General features: G+C 46.5%; 1 protein-coding gene across 1 annotated transcript; it reads left to right on the top strand.

Moving 5' to 3' along the window:
- Positions 1 to 445: 445 nt before the first annotated feature.
- On the top strand, positions 446 to 13980 carry psmg1 (proteasome (prosome, macropain) assembly chaperone 1). The gene is made up of 7 exons (XM_072447004.1): positions 446 to 598; positions 10246 to 10349; positions 11914 to 12041; positions 12436 to 12498; positions 12576 to 12762; positions 12896 to 13026; positions 13858 to 13980. The coding sequence occupies exons 1-7, from the start codon at positions 480 to 482 to the stop codon at positions 13933 to 13935; spliced, it is 810 nt and encodes a 269-aa protein (XP_072303105.1). The 5' UTR covers positions 446 to 479; the 3' UTR covers positions 13936 to 13980.
- Positions 13981 to 24953: the final 10973 nt, after the last annotated feature.

Here is a 24953-nt window from a genome sequence, read left to right as displayed (position 1 = left end):
AGGGTATATTTTCAGGCTTTGTCAATGAAAAGGGGTACTTTTTGGTTGTGGTCAGTGAAAAGGGGTACTTTTTGGCGTGGTCAGTGAAAAGGGGTATTTTTTCAGGGGTAAGGAGGTCAGTGATTAGGGGTGTATGAGCATGGGCACTATAAAAGCGATAGAGTCGGACCCCCGGGTGTGAAAGCGATCGTAATGAGGTATAACGTGTAGAACATATAGTGTTCTACACTCAATTAGAAGTAGACATTCTATTCTACGCTATTGTTTTACTTACACACTATCAGCTTGTGAGCGCGGTCAACACTCCGGGACAGCAGGGGGCGGTTGTGAGCGCAGTCCACACTCCTGGACAGCAGGGGGCGGTTGTGAGCGCAGTCCACACTCCTGGACGGCAGGGGGCGGTGATACTCTTTTTTTAAAGATGGTTTCCAACAGAAACAAAGAAGACTGAACATCCGCCACAAGCACCAGATCCAAACATGGCCACGTTCTTCGGCGAGGTGCTGTCCGTGTTCTCCCGGGCCGTGGAGGACGACGAGGAGGAGCTGGAGGAGAGCGAGGAGGACGAGGACATCCTGAGGGAGTTGGAGGAGAAGAGGTGGGTGCTGTCATGGGTGCACCCTTGGGCGCAGCAGTCTCAGGGCGCAGCAGTGACTCGGCACCGCTGCGCCCTGTGGCGTTCGACATTCGCACTTCCGCGGTCAATAGTTCGTAAACACAGGGTCCCAAGACCTCCAAAGTAGGGATGTGTACCGCTACGACGGACCGGATCTGGTATTGTAAAAACGTTTCGGTTCAGGTCCAAAAAAAACGAAACCCCGGTTCTGGACTCATAAAAAAATATAGCACTGACATACTATATCCTTTTTGTTCTAGAATCTGAACCATCTTAAACCTTCCATTGATCGCGAAATTCGCGCTGGAAAAGACGTAAACACTGCTATGCGCCGCAGTCAATGGAGCACCCGGACCCTAATTAGTGACGCACGCGTCTTCCGGGCAGAAGTTGAAGCCGGCGAAATAAGTTTAAAGATGCGAGAGACGGGAGCGCCTCGTACGTGTGAGACGGGAGCGCCTCGTACGTGTGAGACGGGAGCGCCTCGTACGTGTGAGACGGGAGCGCCTCGTACGTGTGAGACGGGAGCGCCTCGTACGTGTCGAGCTGCAGAATCGTGTGTCCACATGTGAACACTGAAGTGAAGCTGGTGAGATCGCTGGCTTTATCTGAACTGTTTAACCTGTGGCCGCCGCGTGCGATGTTGTGATGGTTAAAGGGGCGGGGTCAGTGTGTTAAAGGGGCGGGGTCAGTGTGGTCTTGTCTGGGTGTAAATATGAATTAAATAACTTAAGTGTTATGTTGTGGTGTGATGTATTTGGCATTAAGTAAATATAAGTCAAAGTAATATTGCTTAATTGCTGCATTCATTAATTGGAGTTTATATTTTGTAATAGTATTTTGTATTGTTGGTGTAATCCCTCATTCGTCCAGGCGTGTTCCATAGTAGAAAAAGCTTCAGTTGTAGTCATCTGGACTCAGTTTGAAAAAGTAGACGTTTCGACTCTCATCCAAGAGTCATTGTCAATAACAGAATTTAGGTCGAGAACTCCGATATTAATACTGTTCTGTGGTAAGACCCGCCCATTGGGAGGAGCCTTCCTGAAGTAGAAAGAGTTGTTGGTTTCAACAGAAACTCCCCCCTTGTATCTACCGAGCCTATTCAGAATCTTAATGGGCTGTTAAAACCTCTTTGTCTTAGTGAGACCCTGGCTCAACCACCCTGAGTACCTGATTAGCATTTGAATGCCCTGGTCCTTTACCTTTCCAGGGGTTCAGTAACCCATTATAGATAACAGGAAGATTAAACCTAAGCCCTCCATTTCTGTTTAAAGAAGGTCTTTCTTTTTTAACAAAAATAGCTTCCTTGACTCCTCTTTCAAACCATCTTTTCTCCCTGCTCAAAACCTTCACCTCACCGTCTTCAAACGAGTGATTAGAGGCTTCAAGATGGAGATGCACGGCACTCTGTGGTCCTGAACTAGTATTTCTTCTGTGCTGATAAAGCCTCTTGTGTAGAGGCTGTTTCGTCTCACCTATGTAATGCCGTGCATCTCCATCTTGAAGCCTCTAATCACTCGTTTGAAGACGGTGAGGTGAAGGTTTTAAGCAGGGAGAAAAGATGGTTTGAAAGAGGAGTCAAGGAAGCTATTTTTGTTAAAAAAGAAAGACCTTCTTTAAACAGAAATGGAGGGCTTAGGTTTAATCTTCCTGTTATTTATAATGGGTTTCTGAACCCCTGGAAAGGTAAAGGACCAGGGCATTCAAATGCTAATCAGGTACTCAGGGTGGTTGAGCCAGGGTCTCACTAAGACAAAGAGGTTTCTAATAGCCCATTAAGATTCTGAATAGGCTAGCTCGGTAGATACAAGGGGGGAGTTTCTGTTGAAACCAACAACTCTTTCTACTTCAGGAAGGCTCCTCCCAATGGGCGGGTCTTACCACAGAACAGTATTAATATCGGAGTTCTCGACCTAAATTCTGTTATTGACAATGACTCTTGGATGAGAGTCGAAACGTCTACTTTTTCAAACTGAGTCCAGATGACTACAACTGAAGCTTTTTCTACTAAGTATTTTGTATTTGTATTCTACAGTTGTTAAATATGGTCTGGTGTTTAATGCTGCTAATATGATATTGTATTATTTTGATTTGTTGTGTAAAATATTTTCATATTCTACTTTTGATACTGCTAAGTTGATGCTTTATAGTGATTCAAGTTGACTTTTATGCTAGTTTTATAACTGTTATTTTACACTGTTATTTAATTATTTACACTGGTGTTTTGTCTGTTTGAAGGTTTTTACCTGACTTTTGATGCTTATGGATCTGCAACATTAAAGAGTGGAAATGTGTCTAAAGGCAAAACATTGTATCAGATGAAACAGCTGCTTTGACCCTTGACCCAGACTGACTCAACAATACTCAACATGCTCTTGTTCCTCAAGTAAAACTCATGAATGTGTGTTAAATGTTAAGCTATAGTTTAGCAGCTAGCTAGTAGCTCGTGATTTGTAAGTTGTAACTTCTGTTAATAAACAGTGAATAAAGCAGACAAGTTGGGTTTATTTCAGTCTGCAGTTAAGCCTTGTGTTTGATAGTCGTCCTTCTTCAAGTGTCTTCAACTTAATTTAGCCAAGTAGCTTGTGTTATGCTGTTATAACATTATGTAAATATGGCATGGTTCAGGTCCGGACTCATTAGGTCCGGACCTGAACCTAAACCTCTGGATTCGATTCCGGACTTGAACCTGAACGTGGGTTTAGGTCTGCATCACTACTCCAAAGTGTCGACACGTGGTCGGGATGTGGCCCGTGATGAGAGTGCTGCACGTGCCTCACGAGCACCAAACACGTGACGTGTCCTGCTCCATCCAGGACGTCCCGCCACAAGAACACTCTGCACCCTGAACACTCTGCACCCTGAACACTCTGCACCCTGAACACTCTGCACCCTGAACACTCTGCACCCTGAACACTCTGCACCCTGAACACTCTGCACCCTGAACACTCTGCACCCTGAACACTCTGCACCCTGAACACTCTGCACCCTGAACACTCTGCACCCTGAACCCTGAACACTCTGCACCCTGAACCCTGATCACCCCTGCACCCTGATCACCTCTGCACCCTGAACACCACCTCTGCACCCTGAACACCACCTCTGCACCCTGAACACCACCTCTGCACCCCGAACACCACCTCTGCACCCCGAACACCACCTCTGCACCCCGAACACCACCTCTGCACCCCGAACACCACCTCTGCACCCCGAACACCACCTCTGCACCCCGAACACCACCTTTGCACCCCGAACACCACCTTTGCACCCCGAACACCACCTTTGCACCCCGAACACCACCTTTGCACCCCGAACACCACCTCTGCACCCCGAACACCACCTCTGCACCCCGAACACCACCTCTGCACCCCGCACACCTCTGCACCCCGAACACCTCTGCACCACCTCTGCACCCCGCACACCACCTCTGCACCCCGCACACCACCTCTGCACCCTGAACACCTCTGCACCCTGAACACCTCTGCACCCTCACACACTGTCACTTTAACCATCATTTAATCACCGGCCACTTTCTGCACTACATGTGTAAACTGTAAATGTTGTCTACATTGTAAGCCTCTTTTTATCCTAAAGCAGATTTTATTAATTTTTTTCTTGAATGCCCTTTTTGATTTTGTATAGGTTGTTTTGTCATTGTTTTTATGTTGGATCGAATCACCAAAGCAATTTCCTATGTTTGTGAATTCTGTTCATTGACAATAACCTTTTCTGATTCTGGTTCTGGGCCAGTGTAGCAGGTTCCAGCTGGATGAAGTGTGAGCGTTTGAGCGACTAAACCTCGTGTTCACAGCTAATTGTAGATTGCCTACTTTATTTAACTTTTGCACTTAATCCATCCATCCATCTTCTGCCGCTTTATCCGGGGCCGGGTCGCGGGGGCAGCAGTCTGAGCAGGGACTCCCAGACTTCCTTCTCCCCAGACACTTCCTCTAACTCCTCCGGGGGGATCCCGAGGCGTTCCCAGGCCAGCCAAGAGACATAGTCTCTCCAGCGTGTCCTGGGTCTTCCCCGGGGCTTCTTCCCGTTGGGACATGCCTGAAACACCTCCCGAGGGAGGCGCCCAGGAGGCATCCGGAACAGATGCCCGAGCCACCTCAGCTGGCTCCTCTCGACGTGGAGGAGCAGCGGCTCTACTCCGAGCTCCCCCCGCGTGGCCGAGCTCCTCACCTTATCTCTAAGGGAGCGCCCAGCCACCCGGCAGAGGAAGCTCATTTTGACCGCTTGTATCCGCGATCTTGTTCTTTCGGTCACTACCCAAAGCTAATGACCATAGGTGAGGGTAGGAACGTACACCGACCGGTAAATGGAGAGCTTTGCCTTTCGGCTCAGCTCCCTCTTTACCACAACGGTCCGATGCAGCGTCTGCATCACTGCAGCCGCTGCACCGATCCACCTGTCGATCTCACGCTCCATCCTTCCCTCACTCGTGAACAAGACCCCGAGATACTTGAACTCCTCCACTTGGGGCAAGGACACCCCACCCACCCTTTTTCCGGTCGAGAACCATGGCCTCGGATTTGGAGGTGCTGATTCTCATCCCAGCCGCTTCACACTCGGCTGCAAACCGTCCCAGTGCACGTTGCAAGTCCGGGTTTGATGGAGCCATCAGGACAACATCGTCTGCAAACAGCAGAGATGAGATCCTGTGGTCCCCAAACCGGACACCCTCCGACCCCTGACTGCGCCTAGAAATTCTGTCCATAAAAATGATGAACAGAACCGGTGACAAAGGGCAGCCCTGGCGGAGTCCAACATGCACTGGGAACAGGTCTGACTTACTGCCGGCAATGCGAACACAGCTCCTTCTCCGGTCATACAGGGACCGGACAGCCCTGAGCAAAGGGCCCCGGACCCCATACTCCCGGAGCATCTCCGCAAAGGACACCCCGAGGGACACGGTCGAAAGCCTTCTCCAGATCCACAAAGCACATGTGGACTGGTTGGGCAAACTCCCTTGAGCCCTCGAGCACCCGATGGAGGGTATAGAGCTGGTCCAGTGTTCCACGACCGGGACGAAAACCACTCTGCTCCTCCTGAATCCGAGGTTCGACTATCGGTCGGATTCTCCTCTCCAGTACCTTGGAATAGACCTTACCCGGGAGGCTGAGGAGTGTGATCCCTCTGTAGTTGGAACACACCCTCCGGTCCCCCTTCTTGAACAGAGGGACCACCACCCCGGTCTGCCAGTCCAGAGGCACGGTCCCCGAACGCCACGCGATGTTGCAGAGACGTGTCAACCAAGACAGTCCTACAACATCCAGATACTTTAGGTACTCAGGGCGTATCTCATCCACCCCCGGAGCCCTGCCACCGAGGAGTTTGCGAACAACCTCAGTGACTTCAGCTTGGGTGATGGATGAGCCAGCCTCCGAGTCCCCGGTCTCTACTTCCTCTTCGGAATACGTGACTGAGGGATTAAGGAGATCCTCAAAGTATTCCTTCCACTGTCCGACGACATCCCCAGTCGAGGTCAGCAGGCCTCCACCCGCACCGTAAACGGTGTTGGTTAGGCACTGCTTCCCCCTCCTGAGGCGCCTGACGGTTTGCCAGAATTTCTTTGGTGCCGACCGATAGTCCTCCTCCATGGCCTCCCCGAACTCCTCCCAGGCCCGGGTTTTTGCCTCTGCGACAGCACGAGCCGCGGCTCGCTTGGCCTGCCGATACCCGTCGATGACCTCCGGAGACCTACAAGCCAGAGTGGCCTGATAGGCCTCCTTCTTCAGTCTGACGGCATCCCTTACTTCCGGTGTCCACCACCGGGTTCGTGGGTTGCCGCCACGACAGGCACCGGAGACCTTGCGACCACAACTCCGAGCAGCCGCATCAACAATGGAGGCGGAGAACATGGTCCACTCGGACTCAATGTCCCCAACCTCCCCCGGGACATGGGAGAAGCTCTCCCGGAGGTGCGAGTTGAATACCCTACTGACAGAGGGCTCCACTAGACGTTCCCAACAGACCCTCACAATGCGCTTGGGTCTGCCAAGTCTGTCCGGCTTCCTCCTCCGCCAGCGGATCCAACTCACCACCAGGTGGTGATCGGTTGACAACTCCGCCCCTCTCTTCACCCGAGTGTCCAAGACACGCGGCCGGAGGTCTGATGACACGACAACAAAGTCGATCATTGACCTCCGGCCTAGGGTGTCCTGGTGCCATGTGCACTGATGGACACCCTTGTGCTTGAACATGGTGTTCGTTATGGACAATCTGTGGCTAGCACAGAAGTCCAATAACTTAACACCGCTCGGGTTCAGATCGGGAAGCCGTTCTTCCCGATCACCCCTCTCCAGGTGTCACTGTCCTTGCCCACGTGGGCGTTGAAGTCCCCCAGTAGAACAACGGAGTCCCCGGTCGGTGCACTGTCCAGTACCTCTCCCAAGGACTCCAAGAAGGCCGGGTACTCTGCACTGCTGTTCGGCCCGTAGGCCGCCACAACAGTGAGAGACCTGTCCCCCACCCGAAGGCGGAGGGACGCGACCCTCTCGTTCACCGGGGTAAACTCCAACACGTGGCGGCTGAGCTGAGGGGCTATCAGCAAGCCCACACCAGCCCGCCGCCTCTCCCCGCGGGCAACACCAGAGAAGTGGAGCGTCCAGCCCCTCTCGAGGAGATGGGTTCCAGAGCCCAAACTGTGTGTGGAGGTGAGGCCGACTATATCTAGTCGGTATCGCTCTTCCCCCCCAGCGAGGTGACATTCCATGTCCCCAGAGTTAGTCTCTGTGTCTGGAGATCTGGTCGCCGAGGCCCCTGCCGTCGACTGCCGCCCAGATCTCTCTGCACCGATCCCTTATGGATCCTCCTGCGGGTGGTGGGCCCACGGGAGGGCGGCCCCACGTCGCTCTTTTGGGCTGTGCCCGGCCGGGCCCCGTGGGGTAAGACCCGGCCACCAGGCGCTCGCCAAGGAGCACCCATCCCAGGCCTGGCTCCAGGATGGGGCCCCGGTGACGCCGATCCGGGCGACGTAAACTGCCTTGTTTGTGTTGTCATCATAGAGGGCTTCTGAACCGATCTTTGTCTGACCGGTCACCTAGGACCTGTTTGCTTTGTGAGACCCTACCAGGGGCATGAAGCCCCCGACAACATAGCTCCCGGGATCATTCGGGCACTCAAACCCCTCCACCACGTTAAGGTGTCGGTTCAAGGAGCACTTAATGTTAAGCTTATTTAGTATAAAAGCTCACCCCTGCGACGAGCTGGCCCCTTTCAGAGTGTCCCCCGCCTAAGGCCCAAAGTCACTGGGATATGATCACATTTAAACAGAAGTTGGCCGATAAACACAGAAGGACCGTTTATTCCACTGGTTCTGGACACACATGCTCACGGCCTCGTCCCAAACCTGAAGCAAAAACAGAACATCTCATACTACCTGCCTGAATAGTATGAAAGGGAAAATGTGATGGATTATTTCTATTGTAATTGGCCTTTAAACATTTCCAACACTGCAAGCTGTCATTCCCCTTTGTAGCCAGCAGGGCGGCGCCACCACTCAACAGTTTAAGATGCAAGTTTCATTGAACACACTTTCAGTTTACTTTGTCTCAGCACGCTGTAATTGAACAGCTGCAAGAGGACTGTTTTTACTCTGTGGAGTCCTCAAACTTGCACGAACAAAAGTATGTGTGTTTTTCATGAGGGAACGATGTTAGAACATGGTTAAAAGCTCCGAAAAGTCCAGGTCATCAAAACATAGAAACTTAACATTTCACACCAGTACAGACTTGAGACTCAAGATTTAAAGTATGGATAAATGTTTTCTATCGGCTAGAGAGAGCTACATAAAGAGCTTTGATGAGATGAAAGAATCCTTTGACTTGGAAAAACAAGACTTTTATAGGTTTTTACAAATATTTATTATAATCAAGAAATAAAACCAGTTCTTCAGGAGGAGAACCAGATCAAATCAAATCAATTTATTTTTGTAAGGCCCAAAATCACAACAACAGTTGCCTCTGAGGGCCACAGGGAGAAATGAATCAACAATGTCTGTGGTGGCGAGGGACGATGTCCCAGGGTCCTCTGTCCTTAGACTCTCCTTCTCGGCCAGGAAAAACTACAAAAAAAACCTCTTTGGGAAAAAAGCGTAGAAACCTGGAGGAGTTCCAGTGAAGGAGAGATCTGACTCTCACAGACGGACACGAGGAGACTGGAGCTGGACCCACTCTTCAGGCAGAAGAGGGACCGTCGGAGGCGAGCTGGACCCACTCTTCAGGCAGATGAGGGACCGTCGGAGTCGAGCTGGACCCACTCTTCAGGCAGATGAGGGACCGTCCACACAGGGCAGGGACCACTTCACCAGGGGAGGGGCATCTGGGTCCACAGGTCCTCAGGAGTGAAAGAAAGAAAAAGAAGGCGGTGAACAGTTTGCAAGTGGAATCAAAAAATAAATATTGTTTGATAGCATAAGTAGTCAGAAGAAGAGGATAGTGCTCAAGCTGACATACTTCCCCCAGCATAGTTACTCCTAGGGCAGCGTAGCTAAAGCTGTGGGTTTATGTTTCTGTTCCTAACTAGTCTGACCATAAACGATTTCGAAGAGGAACGTTTTAAGCCTGGACTTAAATGAAGAGACTGTGTCAGCATATTTAACATGGGTCGGGAGCTGATTCCATAACACAGGGGCTTGGTAGCTAAACGCTCTACCGCCTACAGTACTTTTAGAGACTCTTGGCACCACCAGAAGGCCGGCATTCTGAGAGCGAAGAGCTCTGTTTGGATGATATGGTTCTATAGCATCTTTGAGGTAGGATGGGGCCATGTCATTTATGGCTTTGTAGGTCAAGAGTAGAATTTTGAATTTGATTCTAAACTCGACGGGGAGCCAGTGAAGAGACTTCAGCACTGGCGTAATGTGCTCTCTTCTTTTAGTTCCTGTTAGTAAACTTGCTGCTGCATTTTGAACCAGTTGAAAGCTTTTTATGGAGCTTTTAGGACCTGCTGTGAGCAGGAGTTACAGGAGTCTAATCTAGACGTTACAAATGTATGGATACGTTTTTCAGCATCGCTTTTAGGCCGGATTCTTCTGATTTTATCTATATTACACGGATGGAAATGGTCTGTTTTACAGGCTTGATTTATATGAGCTTTAAATGAGAGCTCCTGGTCAAATAAGACTGGGGTTTCTTACAGTAGAACTGGAGGCGACACTGACATTGTCCAGTGTGGCTATCTGCTCAGATAGACCGTCTCGTAGATGCTTAGGGCCAAGCACAATGACCTTGACTCAGGGTCAAGAAGCAGATAATTAAGTGTCATCCAGGTTTTTATCTCCTTCACACAAGCACTAAGTCCGTCTCCTCTATCGCTCTGATCAGGTTTCATTGATAAATACAGCTGAGTGTCATCTGCAGAGCAGTGGAAGTTAATGCCATGTGACCTGATCATGTGACCTAACGGCAGCATATATTAAAGCCTATAAATCAGAGCTTTCAAGGGGAGTGTTCACTACTGAACACATGAAGTCTCTTTGTTTTGCAGTTGTATATTTGACTTTATGATATTCTGTACTAAAACTAACGGTCTCTCTTTCTCTTCTCTTTCTCTTTCTTTCTCCTCCCTCTTTCTCTCTCTCTGTCTATCTCTCCCATCTGCTCTTTTGTCCTTGTTCTCAGGCAGGTCAGAGTGCACTGGGGCCCCGCGCTGGAGCTGATCCCCAACACTGACCACAGGCTACACTGCCCACACCTGCTGCTGACTGTGGGACACAACGCCTCTAGTAAGACCCGGGGACGCCTCCGGGAAACGCCTCCGGGACACCTCTCCGGGACGCATCTCCGGGACGCCTGGATTGGCTGGAGCACTTTTGGGCAGGGGTTATTAGAAGTCCTGATGTTAAGCCACCAGCCCCTGTGCCATGAGGCAGTAATTAAGATATTTTTAACAAGAACACAAAAGATGAGACCGTAAAGGCAATTTATTCGCCAGTTTTTATGTTGCTTTAATCAGAATCATAAAAGGTTTATTGCCGTTGTCAAACAAAAAACGACCTGTATAAGTCAAAAAGAAAAACAACTAAAATAGACTATAAGATAAAAAATGAAAATAGCCTTACTATGTACACAAATTCACAGTTGAATTTACATATGTAGTGCAGAAAGTGAACAGTGCTTAGGGTTAGTCCAACGGCAGAGGGAAAGAAACTGTTCTTGTGGCGGGAGGTTCTGGTCCGGATGGACCAGCCTCCTGCCCGAGGGGAGTGGCCTCCTGCCCGAGGGGAGTGGCTCAAATAGTCCGTGTCCAGGGTGAGAAGGGTCGCCTGTGTCCCAGAGCCTTGGAGAGATGGAAGTCTGTAGATCACCTTCTCAGCAGAGGGCACTGATGGAGGAGGTGATGGTGGAGGTGAGGATGGACTCAATGATGGCCGTGTAGAACTGCACCATCATCAGTTTGTCTTCCTTCAGCTGCTGCAGGAAGTACATCCTCTGCTGGGCCTTCTTGATGAGGTCCTGGTGATGGTGGTGCAGAGAAAGAGGAGGGAGATGGGGGAGTCTGAGATAGTGAGGAGGGGGGGGGCTGCTACTTTCCTGAAGTCCACGATCATCTCAACTGTCTGCAGAGCTGAAGTCCACTAACAGGATCCTGGCATAGGTTCCCGTGGAGTCCAGAGGCACCACAGGCCTGTAGTCATTAAGTCCAATGATCTGGAGCTTCTTGGGGACAGGGACAATGATGGACACCTTGAAGCAGTCTGGGACATGGCATGACTCCGGGGAGGTGTTTACTGCGCATGTGCGCTGTGTGTTACTGACGTAATCTCAGCAAAAGAGCAAAGGCTACTGTCTACTGAAGTGACACAAAACATGAGCCCAAACGTCTTGATACAGGTTTGTGAAGACCCCACTGCTGTGACCCTCCAGGGGCCTGTTAACAAGCAAACTCTGGGGCGCCAACAGGGGGACCTGATTGAAATGTGTAATTTATGTAGTATTAAAACTTTTATAATTTAATTTTGATATCTTAACCAAAGTCAACAGTAAAAAGAAGTGTGTTAGGGTGTAATCCCTCCTTCGTCCAGCAGGGTACCATCGTCGTCATCTGGACACGGTCATTCTCAATCTTTTGAAGCAAAAGGGTCTGTGTATCTCCCCAGTTATATTTGAATTAAATATCCACAGATCATGATAGTAGTTTCTTTCTTTTTGTTGTTTTTGTTAAATTGCGATGGCTGGTTTTCAGATGAATTCGTTATAGAATAAGTATTACTATAGATACTATTATGAGTCCATCCTTTCTAACACTACGTCGTGTCCTGAGGCTCGCTGAGTGTGTGCTGTGTGCAGGGTTTGTCTCGGTCTTCTTCCTGTCCCGGGGGGACTGGGACGCAGTGGGACACGTGTCTCTGTGGAATGAGAGGACGCTCCAATCTGAGGGCTCTGCCTGTGTCCTGTACCGGCACCGGGACAGCCACGTGAGTCCTCATTCACACGCACACACCTACACATAACCCACTCCAGAGGCCCTCACTGTGGGCCATATAGCGATGATATATAAATATATAAAAGCTGAGTTCTGAAATCTCTATGTAATCAATATGCATTTTTAAAAATCCAAAATTCAACAACTTAAACTTAATTGACTTAATTGACCGTCTTTGTTAAATATGAACTACTGTGTGAGGCCTTGTTTACAATCTAGTTGCTTGGTAACAGTGGTGGAATTTCCTCTACCTTGTCTCATCTGCTGCTCTCGTCCAACCAAGAACTTTAAAAATGATTTTTGTGCAATTGTAAATATGATCATGTTGAGTAAATGTTGGTGTAGTGTAAGTGGTCAGATGTGAAGTGAACTGTGTCCCGGGGCAGATGCTGATGTGTCAGGTGGACTGCTTCGTGGCTGAGGACCAGCTCTTCCAGTGGACAGAGCAGGTTTGTCTTTTTGTGCTCTTGAAGTGCCCCATGTGCACTGTGGCCCTGCTGTGACACGCCCTCTGCCCTCTGCGTAGGTCTTGAGCAGCCTGGAGCCCTCTCAGGTCACTGTGCTGTCAGACTGTCCAGCGGCAGAGTACCAGTCAGCTCAGCCCCTGGGCACTGCTCCCCGCCTGCGCTCCATCCACACCTCAGCCTGCTCCGAGCCCACTTGCTGCCCCCCGGTGGAGCTGCCCAACCTGGTGTCCGGCCTCCCAGCTGCAGGTAGTGTAGCCACGTTTCCTGTAGTTTGCTTAGGTTAATTAAAATATCGCTGACTGCACCAGCGAGAGCTCTAAACAAGAGCTGGGCCTGTGTGTAAGGACATGAACCATATTCTTCTTGTCCTGTTTTTCAGTGATGAGCTTCTGCCAGCTCCAGAACATCAGTGCTGTAGTGTACCAGTGTTACAGTGACGTCCGCTCGGCAGACTCCACCGCCATGGATACCTTCAGACCAGCTGTGGAACAGCTTGCACACAGTCTCAATGTAGGCATCACAGTAAAACACGGATGCTTAGTTTTACACAGCCGCACCTACTCAGAAGCGCTCCGTGTGCACTTGCCTCTGGTGCCAGAGGAGGGCGCTCCGTGTGCACTTGCCTCTGGTGCCAGAGGAGGGCGCTCCGTGTGCACTTGCCTCTGGTGCCAGAGGAGGGCGCTCCGTGTGCACTTGCCTCTAGTGCCAGAGGAGGGCGCTCCGTGTGCACTTGCCTCTGGTGCCAGAGGAGGGCGCTCCGTGTGCACTTGCCTCTGGTGCCAGAGGAGGGCGCTCCGTGTGCACTTGCCTCTGGTGCCAGAGGAGGGCGCTCCGTGTGCACTTGCCTCTAGTGCCAGAGGAGGGCGCTCCGTGTGCACTTGCCTCTAGTGCCAGAGGAGGGCGCTCCGTGTGCACTTGCCTCTAGTGCCAGAGGAGGGCGCTCCGTGTGCACTTGCCTCTAGTGCCAGAGGAGGGCGCTCCGTGTGCACTTGCCTCTAGTGCCAGAGGAGGGCGCTCCGTGTGCACTTGCCTCTAGTGCCAGAGGAGGGCGCTCCGTGTGCACTTGCCTCTAGTGCCAGAGGAGGGCGCTCCGTGTGCACTTGCCTCTAGTGCCAGAGGAGGGCGCTCCGTGTGCACTTGCCTCTAGTGCCAGAGGAGGGCGCTCCGTGTGCTCCACCACTGCTTTTTGTTCTGAAGATATCAGCGTGTTTACTGTTACTGCAAAGAAGTCCTCTTAAATCTCTGTTCGCTTGGAGTTAGCCACACTTAGTTGGAGTTAGCCACACTTTTATAGAACTGTGTGGTAGTGAGTCAGTTGTAACATGTGCTTATCTGCCACAGCTGGACCTCTGCCCCGACCAGGACGTCCTCAGGAAGGTCATCTCACAGGCTGCTGTCCAGAGCAATCTCTACATTTAATATAGATTTGTATCTTTTTTATATATATCACCACCAGACATTGCTTTATTATTTTTTTACTGTGGCCCTCAGAGGCAACCGTTGTGATTTTGGGCGTTACAAAAAGTGAAAAAAAATAAAACATATTTGAAATTCAAAATTTTGTCTGTATTTGTCTCTCCAGCAGCAATCATTTAAGGTTGGTGGAACATGTCCTCCTATGACTCACCCCTTGCTGTAGTTGTACCACTGAGCAAGACACTTAATCCACTCAGCTCAAATATGGCATTTTAAAAAGGCCGTGGCTACAGAGCCGCGGCGCGGTCAAATAACCCAGCAGTTTCAGGAGCCGCGGCACGGCCATATAGCCTCATGGCTAACCCTGACCCTGACCCTGACCCTAACCCTAACCTTAACCCTGACCCGGCGCGGTCAAATAGCCCAGCAGTTTCAGGAGCCGCAGCTCAAAAAACCCATGCAGTTTCGGCCGCGACTCTGTAGACACTCCCTTTTAAAAAGCTCTATGTGAAGAACCCAGGGGTGGGAGACTCCAGACACAGACACTTGACTAATGGACCTCAAAGACTTGACTTAGGACATGCCCTTTGTGACTTTGGACTTGCCCTTTGTGACTTGGGACTTGCCCTTTGACTTGAGCCTAACGACTTGGAACCACTTGGATTTTACGGGCCAATTATAATTCTTAAGAACTATAATGTGCGTAAATGCATTTGTGTTTACATGAGCCATGTGCTCACCAGGGCCAGGACGGGGTGGATGTGTGTATCTCTGTATAGATTAAAACCATCATTGTCCCCCGGGCCGGGTCATGGCAAAGACGGGCCAGTGCTGGACGCAAGAGCGCCGTCCCTGCACCGTGAGGCCCCCTGCACCATGAGGCCCCTTGCACCGTGAGGCCGCTGCAATAATGAGCCTTGTCAATAACTTGTATAAAATGCTGAAGTTTAGTTATTAACCAGAATCAGAAAAGGGTTTATTGCTATTTGTCATGAACAACATTCACAGACATAGAACTTGTCCTGGTGATTCGGTGCAGCACAAACAACATTGAACACTGAATACTAAACGGCATGATATGTACATAATAAAATATAAAATTGTGTAGTGCAATAGGAAGTGAACAGTGGAGTGAGTGAAGGTGCTTAGGTGGTGTTCATGAGTTCAACGGCAGAGGGAAAAACCTGAGAGGAGCGGCTCAAATAGTCACTAGTGTCCAGGGTGAGAAGGGTCGGCTGTGATCTGACCTGTTCGTCCCAGAGCCCTGGAGACGTACAGATCCTGCAGAGATGGAAGGTCGCGGCTGATCAACTTCTCAGCAGAGGCACAATGTGCTGTAGTCTCGGTTTGTCCCTGGCTGTGGCTCCAGCGTACCACACGGTGATGGAGGTGGTGATGGAGGTTAGGATAACCCTAACCCATGATGGCCTTGTAGAACTGCACCATCATCTCCTCTGTCAGCTTGTCTTTCCTCAGCTGCTGCAGGAAGTACATCCTCAGCTGGGCCTTCTTGATGAGGGAGCTCATGGTGGGCCCCCATTTGAGGTCCTGGTGATGGTGGTGCTGAGAACACAAGGGATGAGACCATAATGCAATCTACACGGTCCAATCTTCACTCCAGTTATCATTCTATGTTAATAGAGCTCATATTTGCATTGTTCTGGTTATTTTGAGCTCATTACTGCGCTTACTAAGCGTTTACAGTGCGCACAGTGTATTTCTGACTCAGCAAAAGAGCAAAGGCTTCTGTCCTCTAAAGTTAAAAAAACATGAGCCCAAATGTTCTGATACAAGTCAGTGAAGCCTGTGATGTTTAGGGGCCACTTTAGAGACCACTTCTAAGCACAGGCGGAAATCACAGTGGGGACGGGGGACACAAACCCCCCCTTTCTGACAGTGTCATCCTCTCACTGACTCGACCTTCCTTTTATTACATTAAATCACTTCCATGACATGTATATTTTAAAATTGCAAACCCCTTTCTTTTATTCACTTGGTTCAGTCCGTGTGTGCGGTACGTTCACTGCTCCAGCTGCAGCGCCGCTGCTCCAACTGACCTGTCCACTTTAGATTCAGTCTCAGGTCTCTGCTTTTTGTCATGGAATGAGACATACACCGATGCTATTCTTTAACACATCGAGAACACAATTCAACTTAGAATATGAAACGACACAGAAATATCAGACATTTGTATGGCAAGCTTGGGAGAAAACGCCGGGACTGATCACGCAGGCTGTTGTACGCAGCCTGCGTGATCCTCCTGCGTCTCACCCCGTTTTGTCCCATGCAGGTTGGTTTTATTAGATATTCTGGAATAGGCGGGTCACATTTCTCATTGGTCAGCTTCACATCAAGGCACTTGTTTTACAGCTGGTATTTTTCCTAGAGATCAAGCCTTGGGTAAACATTACCCAAACTCCTCTGGGCTGTCACACCCCCTCCTGGGGCAACATTCTTTGGCCCATCTTTACGACCTCTTCACAAATGCAGTTTGTCACACACCCGTTCTTCTCTGAGACTAATGATGCAGATAAAATATCACTATTATGCAGATAAAATACATCACAGAAATATAATCATATATTCACATTTTATCACATTTCCCACCTGTTTATCAAAGCATTAGTCTACTGTCTCATATGCCAAACACATTACTCTTTTCAGTTTTTAACATGTCTTTCATATTGTTGTTAAAATGACACTTTTACATTCAAAAAGTTATGCACAGTTCTCAAACATTGAACACACTCCTTTTCTCTCGGCCCACAACATGTCTACATGTCTATATTACTGTCCTAAATTTTGAGTCAGATTGGTCAATCTCTGTAATTTGACAAAAAGACAATTTATTCCGTCTATAATTTTGTGCGGTGTGATGGGAAATATAGAAATACAAGCGGAAAGCCCTTAAACCCGCTGCTCTCTGGTCAGTCAGTTTGACTCGTCAGGGACCTCTGGACACCCCAACCCAATAGAATCAAATACGTAGTATCAGGTGCTACTGGGACCAGATTGTCCACTAACCTCTCGACCATGACTTTGCGGTATGGTTCTGGGTGATGCTGGTCTTTGTTATAACCATGGCTGGCCACAAAAGGGACACATAGGCACAACGTCCCCACATCACCATACGTCCTCTCAGCACTGTGTCCCCACATCACCATACGTCCTCGCTTGGTTTCTTAAGAGACCTCCCTCCGCTGCTCGCTTCGGTCACACCTATGACACATATGAACTGGTACATTTCCCATCTCAATTCATAATCTCATTAACATTGCATGTAGTTATGTTGTAGCAGATAAAAAAAAGGCTCTCTTAGTTAGTGTAAACACCGGTGGCTGTGGTGTAATATGCCATTGTGTTTCTTCAGCTACTGTCATGTCACTTATACATTGTACATTATACATTATACATTTCATAACCTTTCAAGTTGATCACTTATTTTCTTCCCTTTATTTTCCATTTACCGGTATACACAGTTGTGACACACCATTGTATGTTGATCGATTGTCCCGATTGTCCCGATTGTCCGGTGCATAATACAGGTGTTCAGCACCCATATTATCGTCATCGCTGTGATGATGATAACTGTTGATTCTTTTCACAGAGTATGGTACTCTGCGCACCGTAGCCTCTGGCTCTCGTTCATCGTAGCAGAGTATAGTACTTTACGCACTGTGGTCTCTGTGTCCGTTCATCGTAGCAGAGTATCGTACTCTACCGTAGACTCTGGACAAAACTCATACAAACGAAGTCCTGCGTCTTGTAGATTGCTTATGGATCTGGTGCAGTGTTGTCTGCTGCACCCATGATCTCGTCCTCCCCTGGTGAGGACGACACGTTGTGGCTCCGTCCACTTGGCTCGTCTCTGTAAACACCACATCTCCAACACGATCTGCTGCGGTGATAAACAAAGTCTTTTCGACAGTTCAGTGTATTTCAAATAGTTTTCTTGTTTACATTTTTTTTTTTAGTAATTATTGATTCGGAATATTTGTTTACACGTACATATCCCTCCTTTTTGAGAAATGGCCTTGCCCATTTCTCAAACTTCTACACAATTCTACATTGAAACAAAATTCAATAATCCAGATAGTTTACAACATTCACTAATCCAGGATGTAATCAAGGAAGAGATGGAATTGTGTCTGTTTCAGTTCAGTGCTCACATCCCTGGCTGAGCCCCCCTCCCTCAAAGGCGTCAGGCCCATGTGTCTGTGTCTGTAATCCGACACTGCCAAACCTATCTGTTTTACCACCATTTGTTTCATACTCCAAATGTTTCAAACTCTAAATGTTTCATATCCACGTGTGCGTGCGTATGTATGTGTGTGTGTGTGTGTGTGTGTGTGATTCAAATACATCAAACAATAATAATTATCTCAATAATTCCCCCGTTGAGCTGGCCATAAGGGTCAGTTCACAACTTAGAATTCTTCATCACACATCTAATGTAATATGTGCTAATCTTCTATATGTGCTTCAGGTGAGTTTCAAACTCAATCTCTCACAACTGTTTATGTGGTGCTTTACAAACATTGTGTATTAGTTTGTTCTAGCAAGTCTATATGTGTATTAAAATCAAAATGATTCTAAACCTTCCCCTTGTACATAAGGCACATAATTTTATCAACCTGTTTTCCCCCATGTTGCCTGGTTTCTTTGTCTTTTCTTTTGTCTCTCATCACATCTTCCTCTCTGTCTTCCCCTCTCTGTCGCTCTCTGTCTTCCCCTCTGTCTTCCCCTCTGTCTCTCTCTGTCTTCCTCTCTGTCTTCCTCTCTGTCTTCTTCTCTGTCTTCCTCTCGTAACGGAGGAAACACCCATTTCCAAATTTCTAAACCTGCTCTTTCTTTCTCTCTTTTCACTTACTCTTTACCTTCACTTGTAACCTGCTTTTACTTCCTAATTGCTGCTGATATAACTATCAGACGCTGCATCCCCTGGGATTCCACTGTTCTTCACTCCTCCTGTTTAGTTCCCGTTATCACTGGTTTCATAACTTTCTATAGCGTCTAAATTTAGATGATATTGTCTAATTTAAATCTATTCAATTCTTGATTGAATCTCAACAGTCCTTCAGGTATTTCCTTTAGAATGTCAAATTCTTTCCCTGTTAATGTTAACTTTTCCTATTACTCATCAGTCAACCCCCCCTGAGGTGTTGCCGTTGGTGTCCCTGTGATCCGTAAAGATAACAACATCTGCTCCATCCTGAGTCCTCTCCCCAAATTATTTCCCAGTCAATAGCCCCTTATCTCTGACTATCTTTATGACTTGGTGTCCTGTTGTCACCCTGTTAGTTAATAAACACATGTATGTCCCATGTCCCCCCACTTCTGCGTCAATTGCCCTAGTTAATGACACACAGTCATGTCTTGGGACGGCATTAGCACATCACTATTTAACTTCCCTCACTTACGTCTACATCGCAATACGAGGTTTCCTCATGATATTACAAATAAATAAGTTACTGATATAACTTTACTTACTGCCCATTCTACTCCTATGTCCAAAAACATCAGTAGTCACTCATTTACCCATATTATCACTGCCAGGCCTGTGCCTGTATTTGATCCTAAATTTAAAAACACTTCTGTCTTTTCGTCCTGTACTTTCATCTAGTCATGCATTAAGTCCAAAAAGATATTTTTCGTCAAGTCCAAAAATAAAACAAAAGAAAACAAAACATAGCTTTGTTTGGTGCACTCAAAAAACACGATACTGTAAAAACACAACTTTTATATTCTATGTCGGGGACAGGAAGTCTTGTGATCACATTCCCCAAAATATTGGCCATCTATAAAAATCTGAATTCATCTTTATCTCTTATCAAGTTTAATACAATCTTTATAATTGATTGTTGTCAATCAAACAAAACCCTTAAAATTTGTTCTACAGAGCTCTCAATAACTAAAATTTAAAACCATCTGGGTTTAGTTCCTAATTCATTCATTCAGAGCGTCCTCTGAGCTGCTTTCTCCCCATTCTCCTGCCTTGTTGACCCCCCTTATCTCCCCCTCTCTGCCACGTCATCTGAGCATGGAAGTCTCCTTCAAAAATCCTCTTATGACTTTTCCTTTGTCTTTTTACAGTTTGGGGTGATAATTTTGGCATTATGTGGTCTCGGTCGTCTGAGGGAAATGCTACTTGCTTTACAGATACGTCATATCTCAAGCTTCTAGTAGAATTTCTTATTGTTTTTCCACCGGAGATAATGCTAGGTGTTTAAAGATTCACCCGTGACTGCAAATTTTAGATCTCTCAGAATAACACCTTGTGACCCTTGTATGATTAATTGTGATTCACACTTGTTAGTTAATCACTTATTAATCCTCATTCACACATTCACACTTCTCTCTTACTTACTTCGCTCGTGCACAGCGCTTACATTCACACATCTTTATGTCAGTAACAACTCGGCATAAGGCATCATAACTTTCTTTCGGTGAGAAACTTAACTCATGGTGAGCAATTTAACTCCTTTCTGTGAGAAACTTAACTCGTGGTGAGCAATTTAACTCCTTTATTTGAGAAACTTATCTACACAAAGCCAACCAATATTTTTCCAGCAATATCAAACTCCCTGCTTATGTGAGAAACTTATCTCGTCCATAAGCCTACAATATTTCCTCAGTAATATCAAACTGGGCATAAAAGCCTACAATATTTCCTTTAATGAGTAAATATTAAACTCCTGTATTTTTTTAATGAGTAAATATTAAACTCCTGTATTTTTTTTTTAATGAGTAAATATTAAACTCCTGTATTTTTTTTAATGAGTAAATATTAAACTCCTGTATTTTTGTCCGAGAAATATTAAACTCCTGTATTTTTTGTATGTGAGAAATATTAAACTCCTGTATTTTTTGTCTGTGAGAAATATTAAACTCCTCTTTATGCGAGTAACTAAACTCCTGCATAAAGCCTATGCATAAAACGTTCTATGGCTAACTCTTTTTCACACACAAAGTTTTGTCTGACCTTCTTTGTCGCCTGTGTTCTCCTGCTGCTTCGAAACGACGCGCTCTCCTCGCGGAGAATGAGGTGCGATGGGCGGCCACGGGAAAAGTGGACTTCTTTTAGCTGTGTACAGACTTCACCGATTCACCCGTCAATCTCCGCGAAGGGCAGCTGGTCATCCGGCTCGAAGGACCAGAAAATGTCATGGAATGAGACATACACCGATGCTATTCCTTAACACATCGAGAACACAATTCAACTTAGAATATGAAACGACACAGAAATATCAGACATTTGTATGGCAAGCTTGGGAGAAAACGCCGGGACGGGTCATGCAGGCTGTTGTACGCAGCCTGCGTGATCCTCCTGCGTCTCACCCCGTTTTTTCCCATGCTGGTTGGTTTTATTAGATATTCTGGAATAGGCGGGTCACATTTCTCATTGGTCAGCTTCACATCAAGGCACTTGTTTTACAGCTGGTATTTTTCCTAGAGATCAAGCCTTGGGTAAACATTACCCAAACTCCTCTGGGCTGTCACCCCCCCTGGGGCAACATTCTTTGCGACACCTTCACAAACAAATGCTGTCACACACCCATTTTTCTCTGAGACTAATGATGCAGATAAAATATCACTATTATGCAGATAAAATACATCACAGAAATATAATCATATATTCACATTTTATCACACTTTTTTAGTCTACTTGAAACCGCTTTAACCTGACAGGATTAAACGGGTTTTTAACTGTTTATAACTGGCAAAATAAGAGCGAGAGAGTGTGAGGCTGAGTAAAGAGAGGAGAGGCAACAAGTTTGAGTAAGTTGGCAGTCAGTTTTCCCCAAACTGACAACTGCTTTCGGGTCAGGTTTTATTCCAACCCGCAATTTTGGCGTACCTTAAAGCTCTAAACTGTTAACAACATGTTGGTATCTGCACCTGAACAATGATGCATTTTAACAAAGTCAGCACGACTAATTATCATTTAGAAAGGAGCCTTGAGTTTGCATCGTTCTTTCTCATCCTCACACTCTTGCACATGCAGGAGCAGGCACAGGTAAACCAGCTCACACAGAGAGGACAGACGTGTTCTCTGTACTTTAAGCTTCAAAATGCTGTGCATCCAAACCTCTGCTGCACAACGTGGCTTTAAAATCATTGTTTGACCCACCTATTCCCGAAGAAAAATAGCGAGGGATGTGTAAACAAGGAAGGCGCACGTCTGTTAACACTATGGGACCAAAAGAACCCAAAGCTGGCGGCCCACATCGCTAACGAAGCTAACAAGGCTAACATGGCAAGCAAGCCTGAGGCAGATAATCGCAGTTCCCCGCCGGAGAAACAGGCTCCTGCCGGTCCAGATGGAGTCTCTCGCAACTTGTCTGCATCGGAAGGGGGAGAGAATATAACTAATCATCAGATATTGTTCATGATGTCCGAGATAAGACGCAACATGCAGCATGGTATGGAATCTTTTAGAGCCGAGGCGATTGCTGTGGTGTCTGCTGCGGTGGCCACGAGCAGAAGGCTGGAGGTGTAACCGAAGCACGCTGTCGAGCAGCATGTTTCAGATAAACTGACGATCTGCAGACAGTAAAGGCCGAGATGGAGGCGCTGCGGGCCAGGGTGACAACGCTAGAGTCGGAGAACAATAATATGAAAATTAATCTCCTGGATTTGGAGTCCAGAACACGTTGACCTAACCTGAGGCTTGTGGGTGTAGAAGAAGGAGAAGCATACAGAAAGCTTTTTGGAGAAAATGATTCCTGAGCTCCTTGATAAGCTCAGAAGTTGAAGTCTGTCCCATCATAATCAAAAGAGCACATCGCCTGGACAAACCAAGACCAGCAGCTGATAAATCACGAGGCCTGATAATGAGGTTTCTTAATGATCATGTGAAGGAATGTGTCTTGAAGGCTGCATGGGTTAAAGGAGACCTCCAGTACAAAGGCAAGCACGTTTTCTTTGATCCAGATATTCCATACGAGGTTCATCAACAAGGACAAAAGTCTGTGAGGAGCTCAGGACACACTGTGGAGGTTCAATGCCAGCCAGCTTAAAGACCCTTTGTTTAAGGAAAACATTTCAAACAACATTAAGACTTATCTGGAAGAAAATGATACCAATGAAATCCCTCCGCCTCCTTTGGGATGCTTCCAACGCAGTCTTGAGAGGACAAATTATAGCCATCACCTACAGAAAAAAGAAACAAAGAGAGAAAAAGCTAAAAGATCTGCAAGAAAGATAGCCATGACAAAAAGGGATGTCCTAAAATGCTTCAAGAAATTAAAAAGATAAGTGGATAAATCAATGATCTGACTTCAAAGGAAATAGCTCTTTACCAAACAAAGATATTATTAGAGTGGATCAACATTTTCTAAATTATTATCTTGGAAACTTAAAAAGCAACAAGCAAAAAACAAACAAACAAAAAATATTTTTAAAATAGGACAGGCAAATTATGTAATCTTAACCAAACAAGACCAAATTCAGTCAGCATTTGAATCCTTTTATAAAAAATGTTTTTCATAAATTCCAGAGGATAAAGAACATGACATGAATTCCTTGATGAACTAAATAAATTAGGAGCTGAAATAACAGTTTTGGAAATACAGGGTTCAATCAAAAGATTAAAGAACAATAAAGTGGGAGTGATGGCTTCACCTCAGAGCGGTTTAAAGCTTTAAGAGACACACTTACTCCTTTCCTTTTGTACAATTTGAACTGGGCACTTAAGAAAACCCAGACCCTTCTAGAAGAAGCCTCATATCCCTGATGCCAAAAGAAGAGAAGGACCGATTGGACTGTGCCTCATATTGACCCATTTCTATTCTGAATGTGGACTATCGTATATACACCTACATTATGTCCAAAGGAATAGAACAAACACAACCAAACTTAATCTGCAACGATCAACGAGGATTCATTACCAAACAACAAACATAAGACAACATAAGAGGATCCTCACACGTAATGAGCCAAATACAAAAAACACTAAACAAAGCATTAATAATTAGTTTGGACGCTGAAAAGGTTTTTGATTCTGTTAACTGTACATATTTATTTAAAGTGCTAAACAAATTTCAAATCGATGATTTAAATATAAAAAATATTGGGACTATTTACGATTGTCCTACATCAAGAATTAAAATCATCTGACAGACCCACTGACTCTTGAAAGGGCGGTAGGGGGGCAGGGCTGTGCCTGGTCTCCCCTCCTATTTGCTCTGTATTTTTAACCATTGGACCAATTTATTAGACAATCAAAAAAATTCACGGTGTTGGAATCGATGGGACGGAACATGAAAGTGACTGCTGCAGATGATGTACTATTGTGTTTGACCAAAACAGATATTTCCATACCCAATGTGATGGATTTGCTTAAAAAAATTGGTACAATGTCTGGATACAAATTAAATGTACAAAAAACTGAAATGATCTTATTCTGGTGACCCCCTCTGACCTTTAGAAAGACCTACCAATTTAAATGGCAGAGAAACAGACTCTCTTAGATATATAGGCGTGGTACTTCATAGAGAACAATTTTGGAGAATAAATATACTCCTCTTTTTACTATAAAAAAGATCTTGAAAAATGTAACCTCATCCCCTACTTAAGTCTAAATCAAAGGATTGAAACTATCAAAATGTTTTGCCCAGATTTCTCCATCTGTTCCAGACTCCTCCCATTTCCATCCCCAACCGGCCGTTTGATGAGTGGAATAAAACAATCTCAAGATTTGTGTGGCACCTCATCTGATTCATAACTCTACATGTCTTAAAAGAAAAAGGAGGCGGGGTTTACCTTCCTTGAAAAAACACTTTATTTCAGCCCTTGCTGTGCTGGTGTGACCCAGAATATGAAGCTCAATGGAAAAATATTGAGAGTAATGTTGTGCCAGAGGTTCCTGTACAGGCCGCACTGGCAGATGAGACATTGAGACATTTGGAGGAGGTGGAGAACCCTTGGGTGAAATCTGTTCTTGCAACATGGAAAGAGCTGATCAAAACATACAAACTAAACAAAGATGTTAAAATCTTAAATTTGTTGGTTTATGATCA

This window comes from Eucyclogobius newberryi, unplaced genomic scaffold, assembly GCF_026437365.1.
Source record: "Eucyclogobius newberryi isolate DKJ021-1_F unplaced genomic scaffold, fEucNew1.0.hap1 SCAF_15, whole genome shotgun sequence".
NCBI classification, from domain to species: Eukaryota; Metazoa; Chordata; class Actinopteri; order Gobiiformes; family Gobiidae; genus Eucyclogobius; species Eucyclogobius newberryi.
Note: the sequence above shows the minus strand (reverse complement) of the source record. Positions and strands in the feature narration are given on the sequence as shown.